At 38.2% G+C, this 27,354-nt stretch overlaps 1 protein-coding gene across 1 annotated transcript in view; it reads left to right on the top strand.

The window, feature by feature from the left end:
* Window positions 1-565: 565 nt before the first annotated feature.
* Window positions 566-27,354, top strand: part of LOC126473948 (alanine--glyoxylate aminotransferase-like) — a 66,492-nt gene continuing 39,703 nt past the window's right edge. The window contains exons 1-2 of the mRNA XM_050101310.1: window positions 566-790; window positions 25,723-25,915. Coding sequence (XP_049957267.1) covers window positions 629-790; window positions 25,723-25,915 — 355 coding nt within the window. The 5' untranslated portion in view covers window positions 566-628. The remainder of the gene's footprint in view (window positions 791-25,722; window positions 25,916-27,354) is intronic.

Raw genomic sequence — 27,354 nt, 5'->3', positions numbered from 1 at the left:
TGCCTTATTTCTGGTTGTCATCTATTACTGCATGGCTTGAAGTCTGATTCATGCTGTGTAATACATTCTTGTAAGTTATGGAAAAAGAAACAATGTTTTGTTGAAGTAACTGAACATGTCTTCATTTTTCAATCTACAAGGGTAATGAGACAACACTGCATAAGAAGTAACAGATGATATAAATAAACTTTCTGAATTTTCACTTTAATTTCAGCACCTGTCCCATGTTATTGTTTAATCACCCATTCCTTATTACAAATATATAAACCGTCACATACAACTATGCAGCATAAAATGTGGGACACGATACACAATTTTATCGCATAGTGTCTGCAACAAATTTCACAAAGAAAGTGTAGTGCTTCTGGGCTTTCTTGGTATTTACACAAAATTGCAAATAATTGCATTACTTGTGAAATATAATCAGTAGTGTAGATGTTAAAGTTCTATTTGTGTCTTATCAAAAAGTGTCAATGTCGGGTAGTTATACAATATGTAAACAGAAAATAGGTCACAGGTCAAGCTGATAAGTGCTCGGTCTCAGACTTCATAAATATTCAAGAGCACAGATATGTCAGTGTGCAGTGAGAGTCTGAGAAGAAAGTGACCTACAGCAATTCTGTGAAAGATGAACCCTAGTGGCATGATTGAACCCCCAAAAAGTTTGCTAAAGGCACTAAATGTACCTAAAAAACTGTTGATGGGTCCTGGACCATCAAATTGCTCACCTCGTGTTTTACATTCTCTGAGTCAACAAGTTATTGGTCATTTGCATCAGGAATGCTTACAGGTAAGGGACACTGAAATCTGCTGTAGTAAAGGAAGCAGAGCTTTATGATTTATTAGCATTTTTAGCACTTCATACCAGTTGACACATTGTTACAATTTTTTGTCTTGACTATAAAAATCATTTGTGTATTGGTTGGAGATGAATTATTATTGTAAAATTAATTTTGAATTTTTCTTGGTATACATTCTACAGTCTTTTGGAAGGAATGAAGGGGTGATTTGTTGGCATGTATGATTGTGTCCCCACATAACTCAGTATGTTGCTCAGTTTTCCATAGTGAACAATTTCCTATAGATCTTCACTCTGGATTATTATCCCAAAAGACAGCCTAAAAGAGTAATAATAATAATATTATATAAGCATAATGTATAATGTAAAAATTTGTGACAACTATACTTTTATGGATATGTAAAATGTCTTTTGATGAAGCCAACTGCATGGTAAACGTGCTGAATGGCTAATAAATAAACATATAAAAAACACTTAATAATAATAATAATAGTAATAATAATAATAATAATAATAATAATAACAATAATAATATGCAAAGGCTGTAATCAGTGTCCCATTAATGCTAACACAGGTGGATATAATCGTAGAAAGGTGAGGTCTGTTTCTGAAGAGTTTTCTGTGCAACAGGTCTAATTTATAGAACATTGCTTTCTTTCATGGCTGAGATCATTAATTCATGCAAGTATAGTAATTTAATCTCAGAGATAGCCTGTTCAAATTCTGGAATTAGAAGAAATTGACACCATAATTCACTTGCTGGCATGAAGGGAGAGAGATGGTGGCAATGCAAATCTGTCTCTAAACTCTTCATACACTCATCATGTTTATCTATGCTGAGCAGTTATCCTAATGACACAACAGTCATACTATGTAAGACAAGCATCAGTCTGAGGAGACTGGTGAGTGGTGGGGTGGGGAAGAATAAGCTTCCAATTAAAATCTGTAAGAGACTGAAAAGACTAATAGGAGTGGACGAGGGGGTTCTTCATTAAGCACTCAGCTATGTGGTTGTGGTTGTGTTTGGGGGGTTCTTCAGTTTGGTGTTTAATAGTAAATAATGCATTACAGTTTGCAAGTGTCATTCAGTTTAAGAAAAATAGTCATAAATACTCAAGATTTGTTGCATTACACGTCTTTTACTTTTCTTTTCCTGAACTTGCTCATGGTTGTAAGCTTCTGGTGGAATTAGACGAGAATATCTTCTATTTCATGTTAGATAGTTTGTAAGGAACACTGAACAGCTTTAATGTTTTCATATCATAGCTCATGCAGTAAGACATCATATTTTGTCTTACCTCCATTAAGGAGATTGGGGGGGGGGGGGGGGGGGAATATTTCAGCTTTTAAAAATTAGGTAGAGTTTTCTCATGGAGCTAATTTTATGTAAGCTCAATTGTGTGACACACATTAACTCATGTTTTGTAATAGGGAGAATAGTAAAATATATTTTTTGCTCTTTTAAATCAGCTTTCTTTGCTTATCAAGCAAAGTAATCATACTGTTTAGCTGCAATTCAGTCCCACCAACCTTTCCTGCAGCTGTTTTAGACAAAGGCCCTGGACCATTTCCGGATATTATGGGGCAAGTGGTCACCATTGCTTATCCTGAACACGTGTTTCCTTTGTCTTTGTACATGTTGTAGCTCTCTCTAGAGAATAGAAATTGTATTGTCCTTTCAAAGTGTCATAACCACCTTTACTGCTCTCATATACTGTATTCAAGAGATGTCAACTCTTTACTCAATGTTGTGATTTTAAAAGAGTGTTAATATACATTTTGGAATAACTTTGTGTTATGACAGAGTCATGGAATACTCCACATCTTGTGCAGCAATATAAGTATCAAAATTTGTTGTCACTTGTAGCCTAATCTCATTCTCAGTCACTCAATTTGCCTCCTCACAGTTGTCAACCAGTTTGCCAGAGAAATCATGTTGTAGTGGGAGTGTAGATTTTTTTTGTACAAAAAAAAGAATTAGTTACTTCACATTTCTATTCTTAGATGCTTGACACTGCATTACTATTCTCCAAAATCTAGTCTGTTTTTTGTAGTTGCTCCAGCTCTTCCAAGATCTCTTCTCTCTACTATTTCACACCATCAACTTTTCATTGGTGGTGAGATGTTGCTCTGAGCTCTACAGATTTCCCTAGCCATTCTCAGTCCATCAAACATGAGGTAATGCCATAACAGTACTGAAAGTGACTGTTTAAGAGCAGGCAGTAGGAACTTTGTTTCAGTGTCTCAATGCTTACTGTATGTTCATCACAAGCCTGACTTTGTTTTGTAAATGTAGTCACCCTTGTCATAATAACAATGACTGCTATTGGTTCAGGTCATGTCATTACTCTCTGGATGCTTTGAGATTCATTCATCCAGACAAGCGTCAAATTCAGTTCAGACATTCACCATTCCTTTAAGTTTTGGATGTGATCCATACTCAGTTTCAGTTCTTCCACCTCTCTGCACAATTCTGCCCTAGCATCAGTGCTTCACAAATCATTTATCTGCATCACCTTTCTGGAATTATCCTGTATCAAGCCTGCGTAGTGTGCACATAATACGAAAGAAACTGATTTGGACTGAAAGCTGCCCTTGCACAATAATTTAATAAATCTTGTTGGACTCTGTGTAAGTTCACAGCTCCTTAATGGCATGAAAGACCCACCTCAGCAGATAGCAGGTGTGGATTCAGGATTGGTGTTGGGTGGGGAGGGAGAGAAAGAGGTCATGGGGTCATGAGCATCCCTAAAAATGTTTTAGTAAACTTATAGAGGAGACAGACAGGCACAACAAAAAGGTTGCTATACATTGGAGCTTTTGGCCAAAAGGCCTTCTTCTAATGTAGAACACACACACACACACACACACACACACACACACATTTGCACATACAACTCACACACACATGACATTTGTCTCTGGCGATACAATCTGACCTCACAGGCCAGAGACATTGGTCGTGTAAGAGTGTTGTGCTTGTATGAATGAATGTTTGTTTTCTACTGCAGAGAAGGCCTTTTGGCTGAAAGCTCAAATGTATAGCAATCTTTTTGTTGTGCCTGTCTGTGACTCAGTATCTCCTCTACGTGGTGAGCAGCAATCTGTCCTTTTTGTGATATTATTACTATTCATTTTTGGACTTTCCATTGCTGAAACTGATAGTTATGGCATTTACTTCTAGGTGTGTTAAGAGAAAAACAGCTACTTTGAAAAATGTCACAGAAATTAACAGAGATGACTATTAACTGTCTATATATTGGAAACCTCAGAACCTATCTGGTACAAGTATTAGAGTTAGGCGGAAATTACACTATGTGATCAAAAGCATCCGGGCACCCCCAAAAACATACGTTTTTCTTATTACGTGCACTGTGCTGCCACCTACTGCCAGGTACTCTGTATCACCGACCTCAGTAATCATTAGACATCATGAGAGAGCAGAACTCACGGACTTCGAACGTGGTCAAGTGATTGGGTGTCACTTCTGTCATACATCTGTATGTGGGATTTCCACACTCCTAAACGTCCCTAGGCCCACTGTTCCTGATGTAATAGTTAAGTGGAAATGTGAAGTGACATGTACACCACAAAGTGTACAGCCTGACCTCATCTGTTGACTGACATAGGCCACTGACAGTTGTAGAGGGTCGTAAAGTGTAATAGGCAAACATCTATCCAGTCCACCACACAGGAATTCCAAATTGCATCAGGATTCATTGCAAGGACTATGACAGCTAGGTGGGAGATTAGGAAACTTAGATTTCATGCTCGAGCAGCTACTGATAAGCCACACATCACGCCGGTAAATGCCAAATGACACCTTGCTTGTTGTAAGGAGCGTAAACATTGGATGATTGAACAGTGGAAAAATGTTGTGTGGAGTGATGAATCATGGTTCACAATATGGTGATCCGATGGCAGTGTGTGGGTATGACGAATGCCCAGTGAAAATCACCTGCCAGCATGTGTAGTGCCAACAGCAAAATTCGGAGGTGGTGATGTTATGGTGTGGACGTGTTTTTCGTGGAGGGGGCTTGCACCCCTTGTTGTTTTGTGTGCATTACCATAGCACAGGCTTACATCGATGTTTTAAGCACCTTCTTGCTTCCCACTGTTGAAGAGCAATTCGGGGATTGCAATTGCATCTTTCAATACGATCAAGCACCAGTTCATAATGTATGGCCTCTGATGGAGTGGTTACATGACAATAACATCCCTGTAATGGACTGGCCTGCACAGAGTCCTGACTTGAATCCCTTTGGGATGTTTTGGAATGCCGACTTCATACTAGTCTCACTGACTGACATCTATAACTCTCCTCAGTGAAGCAGTCCATGAAGAATGGGCTGCCATTCCCCAAGAAACCTTTCAGCACCTCATTGAACGTATGCCTGTGAAAGTGGAAACTGTCATCAAGGCTATGAGTGCGCCAACACTATATTGAATTCCAGCATTACCGACGGAGGGCGTCAAGGACTTGTAAGGCATTTTGAGATTGGTGTCCAGATAATTTTGATCACATAGTGTACATTTCTGAGCCAAGTATTCAGAAATGTTGTTAAACATAGGGGGATTTTTCAATTTCCTGCCTGCTGTCCACTGGAAACCTATCACAGATTTTTGTACCAGAATATTTGATTATGTGTTGTACAGAGTCTGAACTTGTAATATAGGACAAATCAACTTAATTTAATGTCTTAAAACACTGAATCTACATATTACAATACAAAACATCAAATTGGCAAATGTGATAGAAATGTTGTATAAAATTTTGCTTTTGATTTATGTTTAGATCTTAAAGTTGTTTACATGTTCTTTAACTCAGGTGATTTCACAACAGTCATACAAAAAATATGATCCATACAATTATTCAGGTGATTACAATAAACATGTACAGGTAATAGAAACATTCCTCGTCATTTACACATACAAACCTCTACAAAAAATTCTTTTTGCACTAAATAATCCTTTGGAAGTTTCTTAGAATGTCTTTCCACTCATGCTGTTGTGTAGACTCTTTGGAAGACTCTTTTCAGTTGCACACCTGAGTACTGAGGACTGTTTTCAAGATCTCTCCATCTCTGCAGTGTACTTCTCAGTGGGTCTTTATTTCTTGTGTCACATGAATGAACATCTGCATATTTTCTAGTTATATATTGCCTTTTGTTAATTATAATATTTTTCTCTATATGTATGTGGATGGAAATGTCAATGTTTTTAGCATACAAAAGGCTTTTCTGCATGAATCAGTTTGCATTTCATTCAGGATAGTCCTAATGATCATATTTAGCTAAAATTATTTCTGCTTCTAGTAGTGTGGTTGTGAATTGCTAAGTTCACTCTTGTTATTAAGCACAAATGTCATTACAGAATGTATGTATTAGAATGTAAGTTTAAGGACCCCTAGGTCCCTGAAGAGGCTTCAGCAAAATGTTTGGTTATCAGCTTAACACAATATTCTTATTGCACACCTCTGTAGAATAAACATCTTGTTCACCTTAGTTGCGATGCCCCAGAAGATTATGCCATAGGAAAGAACTGAGTGAAAGTATGATAGTCTTGTCTGGAGGTCGACACAGTAAGAGAGATCTCTGAGTACAAATCAGGCAGAACTGAGCTTTTTGATTGACTTATCAATAGGCTGGTTGCACCTTAGTTTATTATCCATCTGTATACCCTGGAACTTTGAGTGTCATGCAGAGTATGCCCATTGATCTCCGATCCTGGTAACTTTCAGCCATTTTTATTTTTTGGATGTGTATAATTTGAGATTTTGGAAAGCTGAGGGTTAAAGTGTTGGGTGTGAATGAGCTGTAAGCCTCTTCCATTATTCTTCTGACTGTGTCTGGTACGGATGTGTTTGGTATATTTTGCTTCCTTCAATGGTCTTTTTCCAGTTGATAAAATAAAAAGAAGTTAATACTGTTTGCTATAGTTACATTCATAGTTAGTGTTCGGGCACATAAACTGAGGCAGGGACAACCAGTAATACTTTTGCATGCAACACAAATGATATTATTTCTATCCTACGAGGTGCTTATAGAACATTGTCATTAGAGTCTGTATGAGTAATATTCAGAATATCGGCTATAATATTCAGATATAAAGAAGAGGAATTATAAACCGGATTCACATGGGAAACGGAGAGAAAGTGTAGGGAATAGCAATAGCTCCTAACTGAAACTGATGTAAGTCAAAGCACTTCTACTTCATTAATGCACATGCATGGAAATTATAATATTAAGTTCTTAAGTGAGTTATGATTTTAAGGTATAACGTAGTTTCATGATAAATATAGAGTGAGCTTTCCGTAAGCCTTGTCCTTTCTTTCAACGAACCCATGTCTGTAACTTTACACATGTGCTTGAGAAACACTTTCACAGGATCAGTACGTGCTTTGTGTCTATGTGCACTGGTCACCTTTGTGCGTTGCACTATGTGTCTTTTTTGTGTTTCAAGAGTCGCTTATAGTAGTTAGATTACCCAGGCAAGTGATAGCTCTCATAGCAGCAGCGGCTCATCACAGTGTTTTGAGTTGACACAGCTTCTCATAAGAAGCAACTTGCTTTACATTTTGTCAGTGTTCTTTAGTTTCAACTTTTTATCAGGCTGTGTTTAGTATGGTTAGTAACTGTGATTGCTGTGTTCGGATGTGAGCAGGGTTGGTGACCCATCACTCACATTTCCAGGCGGCAGTGGCTTCGGTCACACAGCTTGAGACTGTTGCCGATGGGGATCACTGTGGGGAGCCAGACGGGGTGATCTGAGGAACGTCCAGCCAAACCCGTGTGTCCCCCAATCGGTCTACTACTGTGGCTACTCCTGATAATGCCCACACTGAGGCTGATACATCACCCATGGTCGAGAAAAGTCATTCCGAGCTGTGGCCAGCAGTGAAGGACTATCCAATGGGCTCATTGGTTGGCCTCCGTGGTCGATGTGAGGAATGGGTTTCAGGCACTATCTGTGACTTATCCCTAGCCAGATGAAGTTTCTCCTGTGTTACAGAGGAATCTTCTTGCCTGCAAGGTCTGGGCAATCATAGAGGGTGGGACTACTGGTAGTTGGGAGTTTTAACATTAGGAGTGTAATGGGGTCCCTTAAGGCTATGGCTGCGAAGGAGGCAAAGGTATCCAGTGTGCACTCTGTTTGGATAATGGAAGGAGTCATTCCAGATGTGGAACAGGATGCATCCAAATGCAGGTAGTGACTCATGTTGGTAATAACAAAGTGTGTCGCTTTGGATTGGAAGAGGTTTCCTGTGATTTCAGGACCCTAGCTGAAGTAGTGAAGACTGCCAGATGAAGGCAGAGCTCACCATTTGTAGCATCATCGACAGTACTGAGGTTATACTTGACAACCAGAATAAATTAATAACTGGTTCCTTTTACCAACTCCATGACACGGATGATTCAGTTGCTCATGTTAGTATTAACAAAGTGTGTCGCTTTGGATTGGAAGAGGTTTTCTGTGGTTTCAGGAACCTAGCTGAAGTAGTGAAGACTTCAAGATGAAGGCAGAGCTCACCATTTGTAGTATCATCGACAGGACCAACTTTGGTCCTTTGGAACAGAGTGGAGGGTCTCAGTCAGAGGCTCAGAGGGTTCTGCAACCATGTATGTTGCAGATTCCTTGATTTGCACCATAGGGTGGTGGGTCTCTAGGTTCTATTAAATAGTCAACAGTCCATTATACAGTAAGTGGCTATGTGCGTAGCAGAGGCTGTGTGGAGGGACTTGGAGTTTTTTTAGGTTAGAGGGTCTTGGTAAATAGGAGAAAGAGCTTCAGTTTCAAAGGGTGCAGGACGAACGCAGAATGAGAGTAGGCATAGAAACCAGGTATGCAAAGCTGGTGAAAGCTGGAAATAAATTCAACCAAAATACAGTAAGGATAGATTAAATACCAATGATGATGGACTGCTCATTGCTGTTGGAAGTAGTTTACCTTATAGTGAAACTGAAGTTGAGACTTTCTTTGAATTAGTGTGGGTAGAGGTTATACTTGACAACCAGAATAAATTAATAACTGGTTCCTTTTACCAACCCCATGACACAGATGATTCAGTTGCTGATCAATTCAAAGAAAACTTGAGTCTCATTTCAAATAGTTACCCCACTCATTAAGGTGTAGTTTGTGATGATCTCAATCTACCCTTGATATGTTGGCAAAAATACATGTTTAAAGTCAGTGGCAGGCACAAAATATTATCTGAAATCATACTGAATACCTTCTCAGAAAATTATTTTGAACAACTATTTCAGGAGTCCACTTGGAGTGTAAATGTTTGCAAAAACAAACTTGACCTCTTAGCAACAAAGAATCCTGACCAAATCAGGAGCATCATGACAGAAAAAGGGATTAGTGACCACACAGTTGTTGTAGCTAGACTGAATACAATAACATCCAAATCCACCAAAAATAAATGCAAATAAATCTATTTAAAGAAATCAGATAAGAATTTGCTGAACACCTCCCTAAAGGACTGTCTCCACTTCTTCCAATCTGGCTATGTTAGTGTAGATCAGATGTGGTTTAAATTCAAAGAAATAGTATTGATAGCAGTCGAGAGATATATACCAAATAAATTAATAAGAGATGGTATTGTTCCCCATCATACACAAAACAGGTCAGAACACTATTGCAGAATCAACGAAAAAGGTGCAAAATCCCCGAGGTTGGCTAGGTTTTTCAGAATCTTGAAATTTAACATGAACTTTAATGAGAGATGTTTTTAATAGTTTCCACAATGTCACAATATCTGGCAGAAAACCCAAAGAGATTCTGTCCATATGCGAAGTATGCTAGAGCCAAGATGCAATCAGTACCTTTACTGCGTGATAACAATGGTGATGTTATTGCTGACAGTGCCACTAAAGTAGAGTTACTGAACCGGATTTTCTGAAATTCCTTCACAAAAGAAGACAAAGTAAATATTCCAGTATTAGAATCAAGAACAAATGCCAACATGAATAATTTAGAAATTAAAATATGTAACAAAAGCAAAGCTTCTGGTCCAGATTGTATACCAGTCAGGTTCCTTTCAGAGTATGCTGATACAATAGCTCCATACTTAGCAATCATACAAAGCCACTTGCTTGTAGAAAGATCTGTACCCAAAGAGAGAAAAGTTCCACATGTCACACCAATACCCACTTAAAATGCTGAATTGCAGACCCATATCACTAACATCAATTTTCAGTACAATTTTGGAACATGTACTATGCTCGCCCTTGTGAATCACCTAGAAGAAAATGATTACTTGACAAATAGCCAACACAGATTCAGAAACTATCATTCTTGTGGGACACAACTAGCTCTTTATTCTCATGAAGTAATGGGTCCTATTGACAGAGGACATCAAATTGATCCCATATTTTTATATTTCCAGAAGGCTTTTGACCTGCTCCTCAAAAGAGACTTCTTATTAAACTGCGGGCCTATGGAGTATTATCTCAGTTGTGTGACTGGATTCATGACTTCCTGTCAGAAAGGTCGTAGTTCATAATAACTTATGGAAAGTCATAGAGTAAAATAGAAATAATATTTGGTATTTGTCAAGAAAGTGTTGTGGGTGCTTTGTTGTTCTTGATCTACATAAATGATTTAGGAGATAATTTGAGCAGCCCTCGTAGATTGTTTGCAGATGATGCTGTCATTTACCATCATTTAAAGTCATCAGATGATAGAAATGAATTGCAAAATGATTTAGAAAGATATCTGCAAGGTGCAAAAAGTGGCGCTTTATTAAACTCATGAAAAGTGTGAAGTCATCTACATCAGCACTAAATACTTAGGGATTACAAATAACTTAAATTGGAACAGTGACGTAGATAATGTTGTGGGGAAAGCAAACCACAGACTGTGATTTATTGGTGGAACACTTAGAAAACTAGCAGGTTTACTAAAGAAACTTCTTACAGTATGCTTGTTTGCCCTCTTCTGGTGCACTGCTGTGCGGTGTTGGATCCGCATCAGATAGGACTGTTGGAGAACATTGAAAAAGTTCAAAGGAGGGCAGCTCATTTTGTATTACTGTGAAATAAGGGAGAAAGTGCTGCAGATATGATACACAAATTGAGATGGCAGTCATTAAAACAAAGGTATTTTTCCCTGCTGCAGGCTCTCTTCATGAAATTTCAATCACCAACTTTCTCCCAAAAGTGTGAAAATATTTTGTTGGCACCCACCTGCATAGAGAGAACTGACCATAGTAATAATATAAGAGAAATTGGAACTCACACTGAAAGATTTAAGTGTTTTTTTTCCAGCATGCTGTTAGAGATTAGAATGGTAGAGAAGCAGCTTGATGGTATTTTAATAAAACCTCTGCCAGCACTTAACTGTGAATTGCAGAGTAATCATTTATATGTATATGTAAACATCCTAATTATTGGGTAAGATCCTGCTGACAATATTTTGCGAGACATGTCATTTCCTCTGAGTTTGCATTGTAATGCTTGGCAGCAGCACTGGTCTTCTAGGGTTGCATTAGCCATGGCCACACCCATTATATCCCATTTATATTCCACTGTGTGACACTGATTTGTCGGAGGCACTTGTGAAGTAAAATATTAAGTATTTCATCCACTATCTCACATTAACATGGGCTCTGAACACAATGCTTTGATCAAGAACATTGTGGATGACTCAAAACTTAATGGAAAAGCTGAACCAAACACATACATGAACAAGACAAAAAATAAGTTTCTTATTAAATTCTCTCTTGAGATATTAATGAGAAAAAATAGTAATTAAGTATCTGGCTTAACCCAGAATTAATCCAGAATACGAAAATAAACAAATTTGTCTTGGCTGCTTACTACTGCAGCAAAAACAGCAAGCAGGGTGGGGTAGCAATTTACACAAAGAATGATGTAGATTTTATTACACTACCTGACTTAACTAGGGCAAATGTCGAAAAGGATTATGAAATTGCAGCTATAAAAATTACTCAGTTCTTGCTACAGTTTACTGATCACCATCCGGGAATTTTGAACTTTTCTTAAACAAAATGGAGTCATTGCTAAATAAAGTAAATAAAATGGATTGTGAATTGATAATCTGTGGTGACTTCAATATTGACTTCCTCACCAATAGTGGAAATAGGGATACCATTTTGAACCTTACAACGTCCTACAATTTAAAGGCTGAAGTAAAAGCAGCTACCCGAGTATCAGAAACTTGCCAAACAGCTCTTGATCAGTTTCTAGTCAAGAAGAGTTTACACAACACCTCACTAAAAATTTTCAATGCAGCTTTTAGTGATCATCTTGCTCAAATATTAAGCATAAAGGTACAAGGCAGTATTATTAACAACATGTCTTTCAGAACAGCATATCGAAGTTATAATCAGCATAATGTGAACTACTTCAACAACTTATTACAGAAAGAAACTTGGCTAGGAGTGTACAAAATGAATGATATAAATGAAAAATTCAACACTTTCATTGATACATTAACCCATTTCTTTGAACTTGCATTTCTACTGAAAACATTAACCATATGGGGAAACTCTAGAACAAACAGCTGGATCACAAAGGGAATAAGGGTTTCATGCCAGAAGAAAAGACTACTTCATGAAATATGTAACTCAAAAACTTCCTCACCTGTAGTACGCGCATACTATAAAAAATATTCCAAAATATTAAGAAAAGTAATAAAAGCAGCAAAAATAATGCATAATGATGAAATCATTTATAATTCAGCTAATAAATCAAGGGCTATGTGGAGTGTTATAAAAAAAGAATGTGGAGAATATAGACAACCTTGCAAAAATATAACACTATCACATAAAAATAAAAAAGTAACAAACCACTTAGAAGTAGCCAACACATTTAACAACTTTTTCCACAGGTGTTGCTGAAAATATGTTACAATCAAACTTTAAGAGCACCCAGGCAAATGAATATAAAATAAGTGCATGTAGAGGATCAATGTACATCACTTCTGTTTCACAAGATGAAGTAGCTAAAGCAATAAAAGGACTAAAAAATTCCAAGTCGGCAGGTATTGATGGTATACCTGCAACAATGTTAAAGAAGAGCGCATCAAACCTAATTGAAGTACTCACACATTTATGCGACTGCTCACTTCAGGCAGGCACTTTCCCTGATGTGTTGAAAACATCAAAAGTTATTCCGGTATATAAAAAAGGGGATAAAGACAATGTAAATAACTACAGACCCGTCACAATTTCCTCCTGCATCTCTAAAGTACTGGAAAAAGTTATGTATGAGAAACTTACGAAATTTATAAATAAAAACAGCATCCTATGTAATGAACAACATGGATTCAGAAATAAGAGGTCAACGACAACTGCTGTCTATGAGTGCATCAATTCCATCCTAAACTTGATGGACAACAAACAGGAAACAATAGGAGTCTTTATTGACTTGTCAAAAGCTTTTGACATGGTGGACCATAAAATTCTGCTATCAAAGCTAGAAAGATATGATATTCGAGGTCTGTCCAACAAGTGGATCAGTTCCTTCCTGACTAATCGTATGCAGGCAGTGTGCATAAAGCACACAAATACTGAACTAAAAACTGTATCTAATCGCTTATCTGACTATAAACAAATAAAATGTGGTGTACCCCAAGGATCAGTATTGGGACCCCTTCTGTTTCTTCTGTATATAAATGATCTAAGCTTAAATATTGATGCACACAAAACAATCATATTTGCAGATGACACCACGATTCTACTAAAAGGAGACGACAATGAACAGTTACAGCAGACAGTAAACACAGTCACGAAACAACTTAGCAGCTGGGCACAGAGTAATCAGCTTGTAATAAACAGTAAGAAAACCGTTGCTCTAAAATTCCACAATGTTCGTAACAAGGACATGTTTATCCCATCAGTCTCTATCAATGACGAACCAGTTGGTAACAGTACTGAAACCAAATTCTTAGGACTTTGACTGCAGAGTAACATCAGATGGAATAAGCATATTGAATATCTCAATGCAGAACTGAGCAAAACATGTTACCTTCTTTGTTCATTAAAATCATGCTTTAGTGAGAAAACAGTATTGAAAGCATATCATGCGTACTTTCATTCTCGTCTTAGATATGGGGTCACCTTCTGGGGAAACTCTAAAACAGCTAATAGCACTTTTAAACTACAAAAAAGGGCCATTAGAATCTTGTTTGGGTGCAAGCCTAGAGACTCTTGTAAACCCCTGTTTAAGAAATCTGGTATTCCTCCATTACCATGTGTATACATTATGGAAACCCTTTTGTTCTTTAAATTAAATGTAACAGGCAAGGACCGGAGACTGCAAAAAAACTGTGATATACATGAGCACTTTACCAGACAAAACAGAAACATACATATGACTCAAATCAGCACAGCACTGTGCCAAAAAGGTACTTTTCACATGGGAGTTAAGCTTTATAACAAACTTCCTGAAAACATAAAAGCTATCACTGAGGTCAATACATTTGGAAAATCTCTAAAGTCATAATTACAGCATCACTGGTTTTACTTCATTGAAGAATATTTAAACTTATGAAATGTGTTACATAAATACTTACGTGTAAAGTGTATTATTGTAAGCTTAAGTATGTATGCCTTGAAATGACTTTCAGCCTGTATATTTATAACTTGACTTGTCCAATGTCTTATGCATAAGCTGCTATGTAGACAACAGGACCAATAAAATACAATCTACAATCAACAATCTACAATCTATATCACAAGTATGAGTCACAACAGTGACAGAGTTCATCAACCAAAAGGCAGTTGAAGTTGTTAAGTCTATTATTTGAAATTATGCTGGTTACAGTTATATGTAGTCAGAAAGTCTATTTAGCTGAGTTGTCTCGGTAGCACTGAGTTCAGTGAGCTCTACATCTACATCTGCATCTATACTCTGCAAACCACTGTGAGATCTATGGCAGAGGGTATGTCACAATGTACCAGCTATTAGGGTTTCTTCCTGTTCCATTCACAAGATCAGTTTAAAAGGAGCCTGAAAGACTTACTAGTGGCCAACTCCTTCTACTCCATTGACGAACTTTTTAATAGAAACAAATGATGTATTGTATATATTCATACTATTAGTATTGTTATTTCAGCTAAAAAAAAAAAAAAAAAAAAAAGAAATTGACATGTTCCACATCCACGAGGACCTCCTCAGCACAGATCTATGGAACGAAAAACTAATCTAATCTAATCTCATGGAGGGTGGGAAGATGCTTGTTTGAATGCCTTTGTGTGTGTACTAATTATTCTGATCTTCTCTTCATTGTCCCTATGTGAGCGATATTTAGGGGGTTGTAGAATACTCCTAGAGTAATCATTTAAAGCCAGTTCTTGAAACTTTGTTAATAGACTTTTTTGGGATAGTTTACTTCTATCTTCAAGAGTCTTCCAGCTCAGTTCCTTCCGTATCTCTGTGACACTCTCTCATGGATTAAACAAACCTGTGACCATTTGTGCTATCCTTTTCTGTATTTATTCAATATCCCCTGTTAGTCCTGTCTGATATAGGTCCCACACACCTAAGCAATGGTCTAGAATCAGTCACATGAGAGATTTGTAAGCAATGTCTCTTGTAGATTGATTGCACTTCCGCAGTATTCTACCAATAAACTGGTCTACCACCTGCTTTTCCCATGGCTGAATGTGTGTGATCATTTCATTTCATATCCCTACAAAGAGCTACATCCAGGTATTTGCATCAGTGGTTGATTCCGATAGTGACTTATTGATATTAAAGTCATAGGATATTATGTTTTTTCACTTTGTGAAGGGGAAAATTTTAGATTTCTGAACATTTAAAGCAAGTTGCCAATCTCAGCACCACTTTGAAATCTTATCAATATATGACTGAATATTTATGCAGTTAGTACTTCATTAGAGATAACTGTATCGTCTGCAGAAGCCTGATTTTACTATTAATATTGTCTGCAAGGTCAGAAATATATGACGTGAACAGCAAGGGTCCCAACACACTTCCCTGGGACACACAGAAGTTACTTCTACATTTGACGATGACTCTCCATCCAAGAAAAATGTTGTGTCCTCCCTCCAAAAAGTCCTCAATCCAGTCAAAAACTTCACTTGATACCCCATTTGGTTGTACTGTTGAGAGTAAGAGTAGGTGTGGTACTGAGTCAAATGCTTTTCAGAAATGGAGAAACAGCATCTGCCTGGTTGCCTTGATCCAAAGCATTCAGTATGTCATGTGAAAAAAGTGCGAATTGAGTTTCACATGATCAATGTTTTTGAAATCCATGCTGGTTGACATTGAGGAAGTCACTCTGTTCAAGATACATCAGTATGTTTGATCTCAGGTTATGTTATAAGATTCTACAACAAATTGATGTCAAGAATATTGGACAGTAGTTTTATGGATCACTTACACCACCCTTCTTGTAGATGGATATGACCTGTACCCTTTTTCCAAGAACTGGGCATGGGCTTTTGTTTAAGTGATCTATGATAGATTATAGTTAGAAGAGGGGCAAACTCAGCTGCAAATTCTGTATAATATCTGACAGGGATTCCATCGGGTGCGGGAGCTTGTTCAATTGTAACGATTTCAGCTGTTTCTCAACACCACTGACACTGATACTTATTTCATTCATCTTTCCAGTGGTATAGGGATTAAATTGAGACAATTCTCCTGGGTCTTCATTTGTAAAGGAAAACTTGAAAACAGAGTTAAGCATTTCAGCTTTTGCTTTGCTACCCTCAGTTTCGGTTCCTGTCTCATTTGCTAGGGACTGGACACTAACTTTGGTGTCACTAACAGCTTTTACATATGACCAGAATTTCTTGGGTTTCTGTGAAATATCACTTGTCAATAGTCTGCTATGGTAGTCATTGGACAGCAAAATGTGTTTTATTCAACATCTCCCTATCTACAGCGCTGCACTTTGTTTTACACCTATTGTGCATTAATATCTTTTTCTTTAGAAGTTGCTTTACAGTGACTGTATACCATGGATGTTGCCTCACATTATGAACTATTTTATTGTGTACAATCTATTCTGTGTGTGATGACCTATTCTTTTAAAACTGAGTTCCCTACCTACTCTGATATCATTTCCCATTAAATTCTCTGGAAGAAAGTTCGCAATGGGGATGAAGTCAAAAATTTGCAATTACTTAGAGATTTAATAGCTCATAGGTTCAAATATCTTTTAACAATTATATATTCTCAGCAAACATGGTAGTTTATGTTAATGAAACTCTGAAACACTGCTACAGTGTTAAGATCATTTAATACAAAAGCTATTCATAAAAACTGGCTATTAAAAAAAGAAAAAACTGGTAATTTTTTGTATACAGTCTGTAATTACATGTTTTATTACTTCACTCCATAGTCATCACCCAAACTAAAACATTTGTCATAACGTGACACCAGTTATTAATCCCATCTTCAAAGATTGGTGCCACCAGGTGCTTCAGCCAGCTGTTGACAGCAGCCTTGAGCTCTTTGTCTGTTGTGAAGTGTGGAGTAACCAGCCAGATCTTCATCTTAAGGAAGAGATGAAAATCTCCTGGTGCCAAATCCAAACTATAGGAAGTATGTTGAAAAATTTGCCAGGCAAAAAGTGTGAGTTTCTCCTTAGTACGATTCACATGATGGGGTTGCACATTATCATGAAGGAGAATGATTCCTATGAGAATCATCCAGCATCATTTGTTTTGGATTGACTTTCAGAGTTTTGCAAGAGTCTCAGAATGAACTTGTGATGTCACACTATTCACACTTTTAAGTCTTTCGTCAAAATTCCTTTGTGGTCCCAAAAATTTGTAACAGGAATTTGTGACGGGATCTACTTGAATTTTTTGAGCTGACTTGGAGAATGAGTGTGTATTATGTCTGAAATGTTTCTCAGTTTCAGGGTTCATGTACTGCACCCATTTCATCCCCAGTCACATGGAACAGAAGGAATGTGTGGATAGAATCTATTCTTTCAGTTTTGTGAACATTATGGTAACACTACCTCTATGTGAAAATGTTAAAAAGGGTTGTCCTTGAACTCTGAGGTACATCTTGAGAAAGATGTACCTCCGCAATTTCATCAGCATGATGCACTAGTTCACCTGACACTTCTGAATGTCTTCTTCAACCATTTTCATCATGGACTATGTGCCATCAGCCTTGAATTTTCTGCACCACTCCCTCACAACAATATTCACTTATATTCCCAGCCCCATACACATGACACAGTCGATAGTGACTCTTTGTGGCACTGACTCTTTCTAGATTAGATTAGATTAAAACTAGTTCCATGGATCATGAATACGATATTTCGTAATGATGTGAAACAAGTCAAGTCTTCCAATACATGACATAATTAAGTTAATTTAACAACATAATTAAGTTAATATAACAACTTTTTTATTTTATTTTAATTTTTTTTCTTAATTTATATCTAAAGATTCCTCAATGGAGTAGAAGGAGTTGTCATTCAGAAATTCTTTTAATTTCTTCTTAATCACTTGTTGGTTATCTGTCAGACTTTTGATACTATTTGGTAAGTGACCAAAGACTTTAGTGCCAGTATAATTCACCCCTTTCTGTGCCAAAGTTAGATTTAATCTTGAATAGTGAAGCTCATCCTTTCTCCTAGTATTGTAGTTATGCACACTAATATTACTTTTGAATTGGCTTTGGTTGTTAATAACAAATTGCATAAGAGAGTACATATACTGAGAAGCTACTGTGAATATCCCTAGATCGTTAAATAAATGTCTGCAGGATGATCTTGGGTGGACTCCAGCTATTATTCTGATTACACATGTTTGTGCAATAAATACTTTATCCTTCAGTGATGAATTACCCCAAAATATGATGCCATATGCAAGCAATGAGTGAAAATAGGCGTATTAAGCTAATTTACTAAGATGTTTATCACCAAAATTTGCAATGATCCTTATTGCATAAGTAGCTGAACTCAAACGTTTCAGCAGATCATCAATGTGTTTCTTCCAGTTTAATCTCTCATCAATGGACACACCTAAAAATTTTGAATATTGTACCTTAGCTATATGCTTCTGATTAAGGTCTATATTTATTAATGGCGTCACCATTTACTGTACGGAACTGTATGTACTGTGTCTTATCAAAATTCAGTGAGAGTCCGTTTACAAGGAACCACGTAGTAATTTTCTGAAAGACATTATTGACAATTTCATCAGTTAATTCTTGTTTGTCAGGTGTGATTACTATACTTGTATCATCAGCAAAGAGAACTAACTTTGCCTCTTCATGAATATAGAATGGCAAGTCATTAATATATATTAAGAACAACAAAAGACCCAAGACCGATCCTTGTGGAACCCCATTCTTGATAGTTCCCCAGTTTGAGGAATGTGCTGATCTTTGCATATTATGAGAACTGCTTATTTCAACTTTCTGCACTCCTGCTTGCAGGAACTGTATGACAGAATGTACCTCATGACGGGTGAGTGACACAATAACACCATCCATTTCAATCACATGCTGCTTACACACTGACAAACACAACAGAGAGCTAACTGACACAACATGACCTTCAAAGTGTCATTCTCCAAACATGCAAGCATCTTTACGGTACAGGCATTTGTCGGTTTTAGTAGCTAATTGGAGATTAATTTATGTTCAGCCCTTGCAAAAAGGTCCTTCAAGCAAGTCTTTCAATATTCAGAGATTGTTTTACAAGATAGTGGTGGTTACTTCCTCTATGCAGTACAGAAAGTGGCAGCCATCGTTACTTCAGAGATTAGTACCCATGTAATCTTTGCAGGATAGGTGAATTAGCCAGTAATTTTGAGTAGAGTCTCCACTGGACACAATTTCTGCAGTTGGAGTCTCAGTTGAGACAGGCATCATGTCCCTTCTTTGCCAGACTATGCCAAAGAGTTCTTGCCAGCTGGCACAGCCATCCCATATCTCACCCACACACAGTGGTGATGTTCCACATATGAAAATGTTCTGTCTGCTTTTGTCACAAAGGACCAACTCTCGGGTCTCTTTCACCACTCTTCTGTCCCCACCAAGAAACATTTTCATTGATCATCCTTCACAATGTTTTGTTAAGTTAATATTTTAAATCCTCGTGTGGTTCAGAATAGCACAAAATTTAGTAATTACTCTCTTGGCTAAAATCAGTTGTTATAGTCTTATTAGAATGGGAGTGGATAACACAGGCTGACTTGTGTAGACTTACACGAAGCATGTTACATAGATGTCAGGCAGTGATAAACTCTCACAGGGGGCATACACATTATTGAAGCTCTCAGAGTTCAACGAAAAGTACCTGGGGTGATGGGATGAATGATTGTTTCCACTTCGTTTTTGACACCTGTCTGACATTTCAGTTCTTTTTATGCAAGCAGTCGAGGATGAAATGATTTTTTGTTGTGAAAGATAAAGGTATAATTTGGTAACATGCCCAGTCCTCAATTATTGCTCAATGGAGTATGGAAAAAGCCCAAAGTCATGTTCCCCTAATTCTTCTGACCAGTGGATAAAAAAGTTTTCAGTTTGGATTTGCTTCTCCGAATCTCCACCTGTGATAGATACGTTGTTGGAACTTAGTGATGCTCAGCTCACTATTTCCTTGTGTTCTGCATCTACATCTACATACATATTCCACAAGCCACCATATGGTGTTTGGTGGAGGGTATGTTGTACCACAACTGGTCATTTCCTTTCCTGTTCCACTCACAGATAGAGCGAGGGATAAATGATTGTCTATATGACTCTATATGAACCCTAATTTCTTGTATCTAATCTTTGTCATCCCCATACAAAATGTATGTTGGCGGCAGTAGGATCTTTCTGTAGTCAGCTTCAAATGCTGTTTCTCTAAACTTTCTTCGAAATGAATGTCTCCTTCCACCCAGGGATTCCCATTTGAGCTCCTGAGGCATGTTGGTAACACTTCCATGCTGATCAAACCTACCAGTAACAAGTCTAACAGCTCACCTATGAATTGCTTGGATGTCTTTTTTCAATCCAGCATGGTGTGGATCCCAAACACTCAAGCAGTACTCAAGAATAGGTTGCACTAGTGTTCTACATGTGGTCTCCTTTATAGATGAAATGCACTTGCTTAAAATTCTCCCAATAAACTGAAGTTGGCCATTCACCTTCCCACCTTCACCTTCACCACAAGCCTCTCATGCTCATTCCATTTCATACTGTTTTGCAGCATTATGCCCAGATGTTTAAATGATGTGAATGTGTCAAGCAGGATGCTACTAATGCTGTATCCGAACATTATGGGATTGTTTTCCCTACTCATCCATGCTAACTTACATTTTTCTACAGTAATTAATCAAACCAACTACAAATTTTACCTATGTCATCTTGTATCAATCTACACTCACTTATTTTCAACACCTTCCTGTACACTATAATATCATTGGCAAACAACCACAGATTACTGCCCATTCTGTCTGCTGGATCGTTTATGTATATAGAAAATAGCAATGGTCCTATTTCACTTGCCTTGGCCATTCCTGATTTTCACCCAGTCTCTGCTGAACACTTTCAGTCAAAGACAACACGCTGGGTTCTATTATTTAAGAAGTCTTTATGCCAGTCACATGTCTGTGAGCCTATTCTGTATGCACTTACCTTTGTTAACAGTCTGCAGTGGGGTACGGTGTTGAATACTTTTCTGAAATCTAGAAATATGGACTCAGCCTAGTGTCCTTTATCTACGGTTCACAGTATATCATACGAGAAAAGAGCAAGCTGGGTTTTGCATGAGCGTTGCTTTCTAAAGCCATGCTGAATTGTGGGAATGGGCTTTTTGGTCTCTAGGAAATATATTATATTCAAACTCAGAATATGCTCTACAATTCTGCAGCAATCTTATGTTAAGGACATTGGTCTATAATTTGGTGAGTCTTTTCTTTAATTTTCTTACATACAGTAGTCATCTGTGCTTTGTTCCAGTTGCTTGGCACTTGGTGCTGGTTAAGAGATTTGCAATAAATGCAAACTGAGCAAGGGGCCAATGAAATAGAGTACTCTTTGTAAAACTGAATTGGGATTCCATCTGGACCTGGTGACGTAATTGTTTTAAACTCTTTCAGTTGTTTCAATATTGTGCAAATGAAAGTTGCTATCGCCATATAGTGGAGATGCTGAGTCGCATAGAGGCACAACAAAGAGACTGTCACAAATATAGCTTTTGGTCTGTAAAGCCTTCATCAAAATTAGACGACAAACACACACACATACACACTCACGCAAACGCAACTCAGACACACCTGACAAGTCATGTGTGTGTGAGTTGCATTTGCGTGAGTGTGTATGTGTGTGTTTGACATCTAATTTTGATGAAGGCCTTACAGACCGAAAGCTATATTTGTGACAGTCTTTTCGTTGTGCCTATCTGTGATTCAGCAACTCTGCTAATATGGTGAGTATCTACTTTCCCTTTCACAGTATTGTTACATTCATCCTGGATTTTCCATTGTTTGATTTTTGTCTTTCAGTTATTTCTGTACATCAGAGATACTTATTACTATGTCATCCATAGGGGAGTCTGTGCAATGATCAGATGACAGTATGCCTCTTGATAATGGGGTCCCGGGTTCGATTCCCAGCCGGGTTGCTCATTTTCTCTGCCTGGGGACTGGGTGTTTGTGTTGTCCTCATCATTTCATCATCATTCGTGAAATTCCCTATATTGGACTGTGTAAAGATTGGGAATTTGTACAGGCGCTGATAACCGCGCAGTTGAGTGCCCCACAAACCGAACATCATCATTTCATCATCATCAGATGACAGTATGTTTGTACTATTCTCCTGCGTGAACAATTTCTTAAATAGGAATTTAAAACTTTGGCCTACCTTTTGCTATCTCCTACAGTCAAATCAGACTGACCAACAAGTGACTGGATGGAAGCCTTAGGCCCGCTCAGTGATTTCACATATGATCAGAATTTTTTCGGGTTCTCCACCAGATCTTTAGACAAGATATGACTGTGGTAACTCTTGCATGCTTCACACATAGATCTTTTTGCAGATGCACAAATCTTTACTAATCTTTGCTTATCGTCATTTGCATTTGTTCTTTTGGACCAAGAGTGCTACAGCCTTTGCTTCCTCAGCATTTTCTGAATTTCGTTATTTAACTATGATGGGTCTTTTCTGTCCTTAACCACTTCTTGGGCACATACTTGTACAGAGCACAATTTATAGTCTGTTTAAACTTTGCCCATAATTCCTCTATGGCCATCATTCTGGAGGTAAATGACTGCAGCTCATTGTCTAAGAGAGATGTTGACAACTGCCTATCTGTTCTTTCTCCTAGCCCACTTGACTGATTTATTAACCTTCATAACCCTAGTTGCTATGATGACGTTCATTATCACTAATTCTCATCTCTATACTGACACCATCTATAAGGTCTGGCCTGGTTGTAGCTACAAGGTCCAAGATACTTCCATTATGTGTTGGATGCCAACTAGCTCCTCAAGACAGTTGGGAAACATGTTCAAAAGTACGAGGGTGGTTTGAAAAGTTCTTGGAATCACCACAAGAGGTCATTGGTAGCACAACGAGTTGTTCACATGATATTCATTGGTCTGTTGCCTGCAAACACATGCCACATCAGTGCTCTTGGAAGAGAGCTGTGGTGGTGACATTGCTCTGTTGTTGTTCCCACATAGTGATTTGCGGAGCAAAGGACATTCATGCCAATTTCCACAATACACTGGGGGACTCCGATCTTAAATATTCAACTGTTGCCAAATGGACAAATGAATTTAAATTTGGTTGGGAGAGCTTAGATGATGATCCGCGCAGTGGTCGGCCAATATGTGTCACTACTCCAGAAATAATGCACAAGTGCACAAAATGGTCATGGAGGATCACCGATTCAACGTGCGTGAAATTGCTCATGCTTGGCAGACATCATCTGAAAGGGTATAACACATTTTAACTGAAGAATTATAAATGAAAAATGTATCTGCAAGACAGGTGCCGCGACTCTTGATGCTGGATCAAAAACATGTGCCATCGCCATGGAAAAATTACATGAACTAGGGTATGCATTGTTGCCACACCCACCTTATTCACCTGATATAGCTCCGTCAGACTTCCATCTCTTCACAAAAGTGAAAACTTTCCTTGGTGGACAAAGATTCACTTCAAACGAAGAATTGATAGCCGGAGTTAACAAATATTTTGCAGGCCTGGAGGAAACTCATTTTTGAGATGGGATCAAGGCACTGGAACATCATTCGACCAGGTGCATTAATCTACAAGGAGATTACATAGAAAAATAAAAAAAAGGTTTCAGTGATGTAAGTACTTTTTTCCTATTCTGTTCCGAGAACTATCCAAACCTCCTTTGTACGTCACAAGACTATCTGTACCCCCTGCAATGAATCCATAGTTGGTAGGTTAAAGTCACCACCAAGTAGTATTACATGATCTGGGTACTTATGCACAACTGACAATAAACTTACTTTGAATGTCTCTGGAACTGTCACAGTGGAGTTAGGTGGTCGTTAAAACATCCAGCAGTTAACTTGGTCTCACCTAGACCTGTTATGCGCAACCAGATAACTTTCCCATCACACTCAGTTTCTACATAAAGACTCAAAGGTGTTCTCTTTCTACCCTTCAAGACTATTACACAATATCTGATAACTTTTGGAACAAAAAAAGAACCCCGTATGTCAGAATATAGGAGAACTCTTACACAGTGCTACTTATTGAGATGAGACCACACACTTTCTGTGAATCAAAGCACACTTGAACTTTTGTCTAATTTAGCCAAATAAGTCAAGGTGTGTAGAGCAGAGCAGTGAATAGAATGAGCAGTGCTAGGCAACAAGCCTGAGGTACTACCTCTTCTTCAGGCATCTCCACAAGCCATATATCAACAGGATGTTGCTCAGCCACATTTGACAAGGAATTTGAAAGCCTTTTTCAAGAAAAATGGTTGCCACTGTTTCCATGACCTGTATATTCTTCTGATACTTGCTGTCAAATATGTCGGAGATATGATAGGTCAGCAGCTGGTTTGTCACAGTGCTCCAACAATCACTATTTATGCATTACATGAAAACTGTGTGGAAGGAGGTTTCCTATTCCATAATATTTAGAGACTCAACACTGCAGCGTGTTAGGACTTCATCTCATAGTCTATCTCAAAGGAAGAGTAAGTATACAGCTGTGTAATCTTCATCATTTGTGTATTGTCATATACCTAATCTGCGACATAAAATTTGTTTCTGTCATATGTACCCTTCAAGGTGTTGTAGTTTTCAGATGTTAGTGTATATTTCCTTGAATGCACCCACCTCCTGAGCAATTATCATTGCTTTCTGACTGTCTTATTCCTTAAAACAGTGGAAACTCTAGGTAGGAATATCAGCAATGAAGGAAAACACAAATTGCTTCTTGCCATAAAGAAGAGAAGTTAAGTTGCAGACAGACACAATTAAAAGAGACTTACATAAAGCTTTCGACCGCAACCTTCATCAGCAAAAGTGAAACACACACTATTCATACACACAAGGAAGCACATCACATGCACACATGACTGCCAACTCCAGCATTCTGGTCTGAGTCGTGTGTATGAGGTGTGCTTACTTGTGTGTACGAATGGTGTGTATTTCTCTTTTGCTGATGAAAGTGGGTTGAAAGCTTTATGTAAATGTCTTTTAATTGTGCCTGCGTGGAACTTAATGTGTCTTCTTCATAGTAAGCAGTAATCTGTCTTTTCCTTCATTGTTGACATCATCTTGTTTCCTAATTAGATAATACAACAGCCTGACTCTTGACCAGTCTCTGTATTTAAGAAAGATGTGGTATTGACACCTGCAGTTTTGTTCTTGCTTTTGTGTAAGATAGTGCACTGAGCCATAGCACATCACAGAACATTCTCATTTTCCTGGTTATTGTAGACTGGCACATTTAGTCTGTTTCTCTTTTCTTTTGCAGATCATGGATGAAATAAAAGAAGGGCTGCAGTATGTGTTTCAAACAAGGAACAGGTTGACACTTGCTGTTAGTGCCACTGGTCATGCTGGAATGGAAGCAGTTATGTGTAACCTCATAGAACCTGGGGACATTGTCCTTGTTACAGTGAATGGGATCTGGGGAGAAAGAGCTGCTGACATGGCTGCTCGTTATGGTAGTATTTACACACCTTTTATTGTTAAATGAGGAAATCATGTTACAATTTTAAAAAAAGTTATATAGAAATACTAAAATTTTGTAGAGGAATCTTAACATAAAGCTGTGACTTGTTTGTTCACTTTTCCTTGTCCACTCTCAGAGAGGCTAGTGAGGTGTGAAGGCAGTGAAACCTTACTGAGAGACATGGTAGAACAAGCATCTTTGAAACATTCCATGTGGGAAAAATGTATCTAAAAACAAAGATTCTGTAATTTACCAAACGACAGCATTGGTACGTTGATAGAAACAATAACAATAACAAACACAAACACACACACACACAAATTTAAAGCTTTCGCAACCCACGGTTGCTTCATCAGGAAAGAAGGAAGGAGAGGAAAAGACGAAAGGATGTGGGTTTTAAGGGAGAGGGTAAGGAGTCATTCCAATCCCGGGAGCGGAAAGACTTACCTTGGGGGGAAAAAGGGACAGGTATACACTCGCACATACACACATATCCATCCGCACATAACAGACACAAGCAGACATATGTAAAGGCAAAGAGTTTGGGTAGAGATGTCAGTCGAGGCGGAAGTACAGAGGCAAAGATGTTATTGAATGAAAGGTGAGGTATGAGCAGCAGCAACTTGAAATTAGCGGAGGTTGAGGCGTGGTGGATAACGGGAAGAGAGGATATATTGAAGGGCAAGTTCCCATCTCCGGAGTTCTGATAGGTTGATGTCAGTAGGAAGTATCCAGATAACCTGGACGGTGTAACACTGTGCCAAGATGTGCTGGCCGTGCACCAAGGTATGTTTAGCCACAGGGTGATCCTCATTACCAACAAACACTGTCTGCCTGTGTCCGTTCATGCGAATGGACAGTTTGTTGCTGCTCATTCCTACATAGAAAGCTTCACAGTGTAGGCGGGTCAGTTGGTAAATCACGTGGGTGCTGTCACACGTGGCTCTGCCTTTGATCGTGTACACCTTCCGGGTTACAGGGCTGGAGTAGGTGGTGGTGGGAGGGTGCATGGGGAGGATTTTGTGAAGGATGGATCTCATTTCGGGGCAGGATTTGAGGAAGTCGTATCCTTGCTGGAGAGCCACATTCAGAGTCTGATCCAGTCCTGGGAAGTATCCTGTCACAAGTGGGGCACTTTTGGGGTTCTTCTGAGAGAGGTTCTGGGTTTGAGGGGATGAGGAAAGCCTTTTTAATCAAAATGTTATGGAAGTTGAAATTTATACTCATAGCCATCAAGTTGTTGAGTGTTTCATGTAGCCAAACCTGAAATGTGCTTCCCCGTGATTCAATTGTGGGTGATGCATGTAATAGGTCAGCTCTCCCCCATTGCCTAAGTTCTGTAGAATTTTCAAATCGCTTCTTAACAGATGAAAAACACAATTAACTGAAAATAATTTTACTACTAATATTCAGCAGGATTGTTTGATTGCA

This window comes from Schistocerca serialis, chromosome 4 (genome assembly GCF_023864345.2).
Source record: "Schistocerca serialis cubense isolate TAMUIC-IGC-003099 chromosome 4, iqSchSeri2.2, whole genome shotgun sequence".
Lineage (NCBI taxonomy): Eukaryota > Metazoa > Arthropoda > Insecta > Orthoptera > Acrididae > Schistocerca > Schistocerca serialis.
This window is presented reverse-complemented; position numbering and strand designations above follow the sequence as displayed.